Source organism: Pieris brassicae, chromosome 3 (assembly GCF_905147105.1).
Source record: "Pieris brassicae chromosome 3, ilPieBrab1.1, whole genome shotgun sequence".
Taxonomy (NCBI): domain Eukaryota; kingdom Metazoa; phylum Arthropoda; class Insecta; order Lepidoptera; family Pieridae; genus Pieris; species Pieris brassicae.
Window position 1 is genome coordinate 8,501,338 of NC_059667.1, and position 10,001 is coordinate 8,511,338.

At 32.7% G+C, this 10,001-nt stretch overlaps 2 protein-coding genes across 3 annotated transcripts; one reads left to right on the forward strand and one right to left on the reverse strand.

The window, feature by feature from the left end:
• Nucleotides 1-3,302, forward strand: LOC123707220 (endocuticle structural glycoprotein ABD-5-like). The gene is made up of 3 exons (XM_045657089.1): nt 1-74; nt 1,503-1,627; nt 2,704-3,302. Exons 1-3 carry the CDS (start codon nt 63-65, stop codon nt 2,900-2,902), a joined length of 336 nt encoding a protein of 111 aa, XP_045513045.1. The 5' UTR covers nt 1-62; the 3' UTR covers nt 2,903-3,302.
• Nucleotides 3,303-7,473: 4,171 nt separating this feature from the next.
• Nucleotides 7,474-9,123, reverse strand: LOC123707426 (endocuticle structural glycoprotein SgAbd-5-like). Of its 2 annotated transcripts, none has more exons than XM_045657458.1 (3): nt 9,078-9,123; nt 8,484-8,596; nt 7,474-7,691 (listed from the first exon to the last, which is right to left on the reverse strand). In XM_045657458.1, exons 1-3 carry the CDS (start codon nt 9,117-9,119, stop codon nt 7,499-7,501), a joined length of 348 nt encoding a protein of 115 aa, XP_045513414.1. In that variant the 5' UTR covers nt 9,120-9,123; the 3' UTR covers nt 7,474-7,498. The 2 variants fall into 2 exon arrangements, with proteins under 2 accessions (XP_045513414.1, XP_045513416.1); XM_045657460.1 differs by lacking the exon at nt 9,078-9,123 and adding an exon at nt 8,983-9,036.
• Nucleotides 9,124-10,001: the final 878 nt, after the last annotated feature.

Here is a 10,001-nt window from a genome sequence, read left to right on the forward strand (position 1 = left end):
GGCAGACATTGTATTTCGATTTGTAGACGTTCAGGATTCCTCTTACCATCAATACCTCCAAAATGATGAAAATCGTAAGTTTTTTTTTATGAATGATTTATTTTTTATTAAAATTCGTAACTTTATGCTATGGCAGGTTATCTTCCCAATTTTATTTATAAAATTAATTGAAACATCATCACATTAGCATGAATACAACTAATGTATCAATTTCTTAGTATGATATTTATTTACACACAAATATACTGTATTTAAAATATTCTTAACCTACATAGTAATAATAATGAAAAATTAAAGCAAATTTAAAAAGTTTGGGGGCCGTGTACCTTTAACGCTGGCAGCATTTCCTCGCTGTATTGCAATACTTATTCGTTGAGCGAGGAAAGCACCAGCTCTGGAGTCACCGGTACTATCTACTAGGCACCAACTGAAATCTTTAATTAGCTCCTGTGCTCTTAAACCCCACAGCCCAAGAGTCTCTGGTTTCTCTCGTGATTGATTTAAATTTATTTGCATAGATATCATTACAAGCGATATTTTACTACTACTAATTTAAGTATTCTTCTATTGTGATATTATTAAATGTCAATAAAGCATTATACAAAGACATATACAATTTGTTAAAACTTAGGTCATGTGTCAATTAGTTTAATCTTATATTAAGATTTTTTTCTTACGATAAAGTTCACAAAAGAGCGGATTTATATGATTTAAATTCTAAACAATAATTAGGGCTATTAAGTAATATTATGTTAACTTAATTTTGTACAATACTAGTGAATAGATTAAACTAAGTACAATATTTTGATACTATGTTTGTTACTCAAACTTTTAAATTTATCTGCTGTGTTTTGATGATTTTTAAACCTTTAACACCAATAAGTTGTATAATGTGTTGAACATATATATTGTTCTTATAGTATTTCTATTCCTATCACAAACGATAATAAAATTATTCATTTTCAAATATTACTCAATACTGACATTTTGAACTTTAATATTTTATTAATCATAAATCATGCGTCATTTGAAGTCATGTAATGTATCTTTAGTAAAATCGTAAACACTATTAAATCTCTGGTTAGCTACTCAGCATTGCTAAACTAATATTGAGTAGTGATATTATGAATATTCGAATGGATCTTGGATTTGATTAAGGACAGGGTGATAGATGGAAATAAAAAAAAAAGAAACTTGTTTAAAAAAATACCTTTTAGACCATAATTTTGTAACGGGTCTCCGGGACTCTGGGACTAGATGGAGGCATAGATATGACTCTATTTATCGCTTAATTTGCGGTAATTCATAATTGCGATTCCAGGCAACCCTAGTAAGGAAAAAGATCGTAATTCATTTTTTTTTCAAATGCAAAAACTAAATTAATATAATAAAATTACAGATACCAGTGCTGACTTATCTCATTTAAAAACCAAGATAAATAAAGCTAATCTTCAAAGTCTATATTATTAGTAGTGATTTATTTACAATTGTGTTTTTATTAGACAGTCTTCGCCTTAGCTGCGCTGGCCTGCTCGCTAGCTTTACCTCAAGACGGTCAGAACCAGCAAGCGCCTGTCGAAATTGTGAAGCAAGACTCCGAAGTCGACGTTAATGGATATAATTTCGAGTAAGTAGCCAATATATTGTTAATTTCCATTTAATATGTAAGGTCAGTATTTCGCATCTTTAAAAAAGCTTGCACTCAACATGTGACAAACACTTATAGGCCAATAACAAACACAAAAAAAACATAAATTATAAGAACTAAAGGAAAATTGATTTCAAAGTATGAAAGGAACTGCTCAATCTTGATATCGGTGAGTTTTGACCAAAACGCGTTCTTTTGAAAGGAAGGACCAATGGGATGATAGGATGTCTAAAGTAATAAATGAAAAAAAATGAAGATCTAGAAAAGAAGTATATGCGTAACTTCAAAAAAGTTATACTTCTTTTGGTGCGTTAGGGAAAAATGATGAGAGTAAATTTTTACGATGCGCGAGCACACCGTCACAAAAAACCAACACTCGCATACCGTCACAAGAAACTGACCCAAATTAGTATAATCGAACATTTAAAATAAAAATCCATTTCTCTAATTATGTAGCAATAATTTTATCTTGTTACGCCAAAGTATAACTTCTAATGCGTGTACATAAGTACACACACATGTTTTTTTTTAATAAGGTTATATAAAACTGATTGCTACACGGTAAGTTTGTTAAATATATCACAGTATACAGAAAATTGGTGAAGGAACCCATGGTGGGTTATGAAAGATGGTAAAAAATCGGTGAGGGCTTTTGCGATACGATGCATAACAAGACTTTTAATTATAATTAATATCCTTTGGTCTTCAAGCAAGATAACAAATTTTCTAATAACTTTCATTTGTAATAATGTATGTATAGTGTAAATATTATTTTCATTGTTTATTCATTAGTAATTAAACAATTCTATTATATTCAGGTTTCAGAATTTTTAAATCCGTTTACAAAACTAAGAAGAAAGTTGAAGGGAAAAGCTTTTGACTTATCTTTAAAATATGGTATCATTGAGAAAACCTACCACAATGTTATAGTTTATTTTCGCACGCATTTGTACATATTAGTCACCAAAGCCTCATGAATATTATTTAAATATACTCTATTAATGTCAACAACAAACTACTCAAGTTTATTGAACCCATTCTAAATCTGGTTTCAGCTTCGAGACGAGTGATGGCACATCGAGACAAGAGCAAGGCGAATACAAGAACGACACTGAGCAGCAAGGTCTTTTGGTTAAGGGAAGTTACAAATATACAGCACCAGATGGCCAGCATATTTCTGTATCTTTCGTAGCTGACAAAAATGGCTACCAACCCACGGAGCACACTGGAGATGAGCATCCCGCACAATCATAAAATACCGACGTCAATGCAATTCTGACTAGTACAGATCCAGTACAAAAGTCATCAGTTTCAATTAAAATACTCGTTCTACATTATTAATTCGAAAAACAAGTATGACAAGCTGCTAAAAATAATATAAAAAATATTTTTTGTTTCGTACAAACAAAAGAACTCGTCGCGCTCGTGATTACTTGCGAAATATATGACATAGGACTATACTAAACGGGTGGTAATTGAAGAGCGTTATTCCAGCTAAATTTGTCTATGATCATTTAATCATGTCTCAGAACAGAATTGCACTCAATACCAAATCTTATATGTAAAACGGCTATGAGAATGTAAAGTACCTTTATAGCATTAAGTATTATACCATTCTATCGTGTTCATGTTAATAATAAATATACTCTAAGAACGTTTGCTGTTTTATTATTTACCCGTGACTAATACAAGGATAATGAAGTAATGTGTTGTTAGGGTGATAGTAGATTGATCGATAGTATTACATCGACTTAGGGTCCTTCAAGAGCGTACCTATTATTAAAAGGCCTGCAACATACTTGCAAGCCTTCTGGCAATGTGAGTCTCCATGGAGAGCGCTTAACATCGGGTGAGTCGTTCATCGGTGAGCCATCATTTTTTATAAACTAAACTATCGGAACTCCTGGAGCAGTTTTTCCAAAGGAGATAGTAATTTTCAAGTATTCAAAAAATTTGTATTCCTTACCCAAAGGCCAGCAACCCATCCGAAATGGCAGTCCATGTATTAATTTTTAGAAAATAAGTAAGTAAAAATAATGTTTTAGTATTATATAGGAAAATACATATGATAGCTACATGTATCACTTTTGTAGCATTTTTAAATTTCACCCAGCATGGTTTATTATCAAAGTTGAAATTGTTTGATCGAGTGCTTGCATAAGTAGTATTAGTAGAGGGCGAATGGAAAAAAAATCTAAACGACGTGATTTAATATGTTTACATAAAATACGATAAAAAAGAAACTAATAGTTCCACCAGTGCGTACGGCCGAACTTTGACAACAAACTATCACTTTGTAAATATTTTATAACTTTATATATGTATATTCTGCCGGAGATGCCTAGACGTGGCACCCAAAAGACAGACGGAAACGTAAATAAATTTTTGAAGCATTGTAGATGTGTAGATGGAAGATTCTGGGCCTGACAAGCAGTGAAGATGGAAACTGCAGAGTCAGAAAAATTGACGAGATCGAGGACTTCATAGGTGAACCTAACATAATTGGTGAATCTACAGCCCAAAAGCTCCATTGAGGGAATGGGAGAAAATTGGAGTGATAAAAAAAAGGTTATCGGTAAGGCGACCAGCCGCCTATCCCTTACCAGGCCTAAATATCGCTGGAAGGACGTAGAGAAGGACCTACACGAGCTCCAAGTGCCCGATGTGCAAGCTTCTTGTTATTCTTAAAAGGCCAGCAGCGGTCTCGTGAGCCCCTTGGCATTGAGAGGGTCCATTGGCATTGATATTACTTACCATCAAGTGAGCCTTTTGCTCGTATGTTCTATAAAAATCTGTGTGTACACGTTTTAGAAGTGGCTTCTTTGGCGTAACAAGATAAAAATCTTTTCAAAAATGTTATTCTACGTTTGTAGAACGACACTCACAATAAAAAAAGATATGTAATACATTCAAGTTTTGATATAACGTTTTATCTAGTTAAATAACGTTGATTTTAATATAACAAATACAAATAATGTTGACTATAGTTAACTCCAGGGTGTCGGTTATTTGTGACGGTGTGCGCGCGCATTCTATATATTTACTCTCATAATTTTTCATTTAATTAAACATTTTTAGTCAATTATACGAATTCGATTCAATTCGAAATCAATATTCATAGTTACGACAGGATGACGTCTGTCGGGTCCGCTAGTCGTTATATAATATTACGCTGTTTGACTGTTATAATATTATATGTTGCATAAAGTCTGAAGCCTTCAAGCCGATTAAAATGCACTAAATACTGAATTAAATTTCAAGTTTCATTTCTTAATTCGTACCTGACTCCTTAATGAGATACAAAACTCAACAACTTTATATTAGTTACGCAAGTTGCATTTTATTTTAATTTAATCAAAAATGTTGTGACTTTTGTGTTTCAAAGAATTTGCTTTTATTAACAATCATATGTATCTAACCAACAATAAATAATAATAAATACGCCCCAACCTGTATTATGAAAAATATATTTTAAATATGTAAGATTAAAAGGCTTGATTCTTATCTAAATGATTTTATTTTGGTAATTATGTGTTTGTTTGAAATGTTTTAGACAAAATTCTTTTAACAGGTATAATTTATAACAACACTTATTTTTTTATGTAATAGGAGGCAAAAGGGCAGGAGGCTCACCTTATGTCAAGTGATACCGTCGCCCATGGACACTCATTTTGCCAGAAGGCTCGCAAGTGTGTTGCCGGCTTTTATTTTAGGTTTTATCAGGAATTATAGACAAACTGAATTGTATTAACTGTAGTCAGACTGCGATCATACAGACTGTACTCACGAAACTTGAGACAATGCCAAATCAAAATTGTGGTAAAAATTACCTTCATAACTAACCGGCAACGGACACGTGAGCCCGTTGGCATTGATTGGCGGATATTTTAATAAACATCAAGTACTCAATCTCAGTCATCAAGCCTCCTGTTCGTCCCTATTATAAAAAAAAGATTTTGTAAAATTTATGTTTTATAAAAGTGTCATATATTTTAGATAAAAGAGCTTGTAACATATACAGTAAATATAGTGTTATGTATGATCTGATATGATGTATGATCCCTTCATAATGAGTAGTGTTTCAACCAGGCGTAAGAGTGATTGCTTTGGAAATAAAATATAGAAGGCATTTAAATTATTTAGCTGGTTCCACTTAGTGGTGGTGCGTGGCGATAACTGCCTTAAGAAACGACGCCGGACGTCGAGGTGATACGGATGGTATTTTGTATTCTGCCTTGACCTTCGATGATGAAACTCAGCTGCAGGTATTAATCCGAACAACTCTTCTGAATACGGACAGTATGTTTTTAGTAGCATTTTGTGAAACATACATTTGAAAACAGACCTATACTTTTGAGAGAGTTTTTCTCACATGCGTCACGTTTCAACATGTTTTTTTATTCTACAGTCAAATATTTGTGTTACCTTTTATAACCGATGAAACACAAAAATAATTATTTATTACCAAAGATGACCACATCATCGCCTAGAGCGATGTAAAATATGATTGACAACTGACATGAATAATGTATGTAGTGTATGTATTTAAACAAGATATGGGTTGCATTGTTATATGGTTTTGAATTTTTATTTTTTTGCGTAATGACAGCAAGCACATAAGGCTGCTTACTGTCTAGGCACAGGTCGCGTTTGAACCCAGGTTGTGTAATTAATTTTTCCTTGTTAGCTTCGTTAGGAAACCAGACCGTCTAAAACCTTCAAAGGATACTGCATCAATGGTGTGAGAATTGTCACGAGAACTTAAAGTTATGTAATTTTTAATATTTTTTAAACTCCTTAAATTATTTTCCTATCTCAAGTTAGATTTTCTGACCCAAAAAAGAGAACAAGACATATCACTCTTTTCTCAGTTAATACTTATAAAAATAACGTTTCTCATAACGCCCCCATGATTTTTAATAAAACAAGGCTTCAAAAATGATATACAAAATAATTTATTAAGTAAATAGTCACACATGCCCTCAACACATACATACTCACACACACATAAACATATAGCTACCACTTTGATAACGTTCGATAAAGGCGTTTAATATTGATAAAGATATACTAGTAATAGAAGAATTTGGTAAGAATTAAAACTAGTAAAGGTAGCAATAATTTCTGAATAATATTTATCAATCTGAATATTTTTTAAATGCCATGTTAGTGAATTATTAACCGTTAACAAATATTCATTATATATTGGTATCTTTTATCTTTTTGATTAATTAAAATCAATTTCGGATTTCATCTACTTCGTAGTGTTTGATACTCGAATATGTAATTTGTCAAGCATGACAAATTACAGACACATAATTTCGACAAAACATGCCAGTTACAAGACGGAAGACCTTCACCATAAGAACAAGTGTTAATTGGGTACAGAGAAAGACAATCTATTGGTTTAGCCCGTATTTGACGGCGTGACCTTAGGGTTCAGAACCGCACACTCAGATCAGATTTACACTGCTCGATATTACACATAATTTACGTAGTTACAAAAACTTACAAATTCCAGATTGTATGTACTTTCCACTTTCTACAGTTTGGAGAAGTTCGAAGTTCTTTTTAGATTTCTGTATCTGTTTCATGATCAATTGTCAATCTGATCAAATAGGCTAGAAGGATCAGCCTCTTATGCCTCACACACGCCGACGACTTCTTGGGTCTAACTCAAGTTGGTTTCCTCAGGATGTTCCTCAGTGAAGGAATCACTGTTCGAACGATTGCGCATTTAGAAAGAAAGTCCATTGGGCCATTGGTGATCAGTAGGATAAGGGAATTCATACTAAGTGGTGTTAAAAATATCTGGCACATATAATTTATTTCGTAAAAAAATTACATTATTTATTGGGAATCAGTAGGAAGAACACGTATTTGCGGTTTGTAGCCTTTATCGTCAGCTGTAAAGGTTACTTCGTATGTAAGACCATCTGGAGCCGGGTAGGAGTAGGAGCCCTGGATTCCAATGCCTTGGTGGTCACCAACTGTAATAAGCTGGGCTTGTTCCTTACGCGACACACCGTCACTTGTTTTAAATCTGTAATGTTAAATGTACTTTATAGGAATCCAAGTAATCCGCCTCAATTACTTTTTCTTTGATTTCTACCAAAATGATTATTATATCAAGTTATTATTTATTTATTCATACGTCGTTGCAATACAAATAAAATAAACACAAATAACACAATACATAAAAATTACAAGAGATGCAACGGGCGGCCTTATCGCTAATAAGCGATCTCTTCCAGGCAACCCTAGTAAGAGAAAAACTTAAAAAAAGAAAAACGACGAGTGCAAGAAGTGCTGAACCAAATGTTATATAAAAAAATAGAACCTTAATCTGAAGTAATACAAAAAATATTAATAACAAACTAAAAGGCTAATCTTACAGATTCATGAATAGTGAATAGCGATGCAATACAAAAGAAAAGGAAACAAAAGAATTTCACAAGTCACGATTGACCAAGATAGGATAAGATTAAGAAATGTTTATGCAGAAGAGTTTTAAAAGATGATAGAGAGGTAGCCAATCGTATGGAGTTGGGCAGCCTATTCCACAACTTAATGGCGGCGATCCGGGATGGAATTTTAATAAACATCTAATGGAAGAGCGTAACATACCTATAGTTAGAAGGACTTTAGAATTTGAAGTGATTTTTGAAATAAGAAGGGGTTTTGTGATTGAAAAGAATTGAGTATTGAAGTTGAAGATATTATTAGTTTTGGTCCGTAATATTTTTTTATGTTTTCTGAATAATATATACAATTATGAAAAGAAAATGGCAGTATTCAATTATCTCTCGCAAAAGGAAACCTTAAATTTACTTACTCGAAATCATATCCGTTTTCCCTTACAAAAGATCTGTCAGTAAGAATTTCCACTTTATCTTGTGCGTTTTGGGCGACCGCAGCAACTACGACGAAACTAATTACGAATAATTTCTGTAAAAAACATATTTTATTGATAATTTGCATGAAATCGTAAGACTTATGTACCTACTATTTATTACCTACATGTATTTCCTATTATAAATATATAGCGATCTACAATGTTCAGTTACAAATTACTATGATAACGTCATTCCCTGAATCGCATTTAATTACTATATGAAACCTCTTAACGTGTGCCACTTAGGGCCACAACGAGGCCTTACAACGAGCTTAGGGCCACTCAGTGGTCTGACTGGCAAAACACAAACGGATATAGGAACAAAAAAAAAAATAGATAGTAGTAAAAAAATCTATAATAATGTTGTTTCTCGTAAATCGTAAATATTTATAGATGTCATATGTATAGCCTTCAATCGTGATATTATATTAAAACTTACCAGAGACATTGTGCTTTTATTTGATAGTCAATTGTTTTCTCTGAACACTTTAGGACTGATGTCTATTCCAAAAAATATTCTTCTTAAATACTTACCACATTTGCTGAAGTGGCAATATGTGAAATATTTGCTGACATGTAATGTAAGTGATAAAAAGAGTTATGAAACACAATTTCAGATTTTCAATTGACGTAATCAGAATTGTTCACGATTTCAGCATTATATGATTTTGATGATATAAAAAATAATTTATTTAACAAATATAAACCCGACTTTATTAGACATAGACATAACATTGATTACAAACTAAAAACACACACAGAAACACACAAAATAATAATAATCGAAAAACAATATTTGTTTTCTTTTAAAGAAGAACGCTTGTAATGCGTGTGTGTTGTGGTTAAAATATTATTATTATTTAAAACACTCGAGGTATGGCTATTTAATTTTATTACCAATAGCGCTATAACCATTTAGGTCTAGTCCTAAGATTTGTGTATATGATTCGAGATCATTTATTATACAAAATTGAGAAGTCTAGTCGGTGGGCTTTTGTGCCTGACTCAAGCCATCGACTTTTTGGGTCTAAGCTATGCCGGTTTCCTCACGATGTTTTTCTTTTACCGTAAGATTCAGTGTTACATGCGCACATAGACATAGAGTCCATTGGTGCACTTAGGGATCGAACCTACGACCTACGTGGATGAGAGTCGCGTGTTGAAGCCTATATTATATCTATTTATCCGCGTATATATTCGTTAAATAAGTTTTATTTAAATGTAATGTAGTCGCGCAATCCAAAGGCATAATTATAAGCACGCAAAAGAAATTAATTAATTCTTTACTTTAACTGCAGTCTTCAGTAGCCACTGATAGCTAAAGTGCGTCCGTGAATGAAAATTCGTCTGCAAGGGTCTATTTCTTATATATTATCGCTGGAAACCATTTATTAATCGTTTTGCAAATTTTGACGTATGCGGCTTTAAGTTAGTGGAGGAAATTAAGTTGTTACTAGA

Coding starts and splice junctions, on each gene's coding strand:
- LOC123707426 (XM_045657458.1), bottom strand. CDS start 9,119: ATGTCAGCAAATATTTCACATATTGCCACTTCAGCAAATGTG. Junction 8,597..9,077: donor TTGCCACTTCAGCAAATGTG/GTAAGTATTTAA, acceptor TGTTTTTTACAG/AAATTATTCGTAATTAGTTT. Junction 7,692..8,483: donor GAAAACGGATATGATTTCGA/GTAAGTAAATTT, acceptor TTAACATTACAG/ATTTAAAACAAGTGACGGTG.
- LOC123707220 (XM_045657089.1), top strand. Junction 1,628..2,703: donor GTTAATGGATATAATTTCGA/GTAAGTAGCCAA, acceptor ATCTGGTTTCAG/CTTCGAGACGAGTGATGGCA.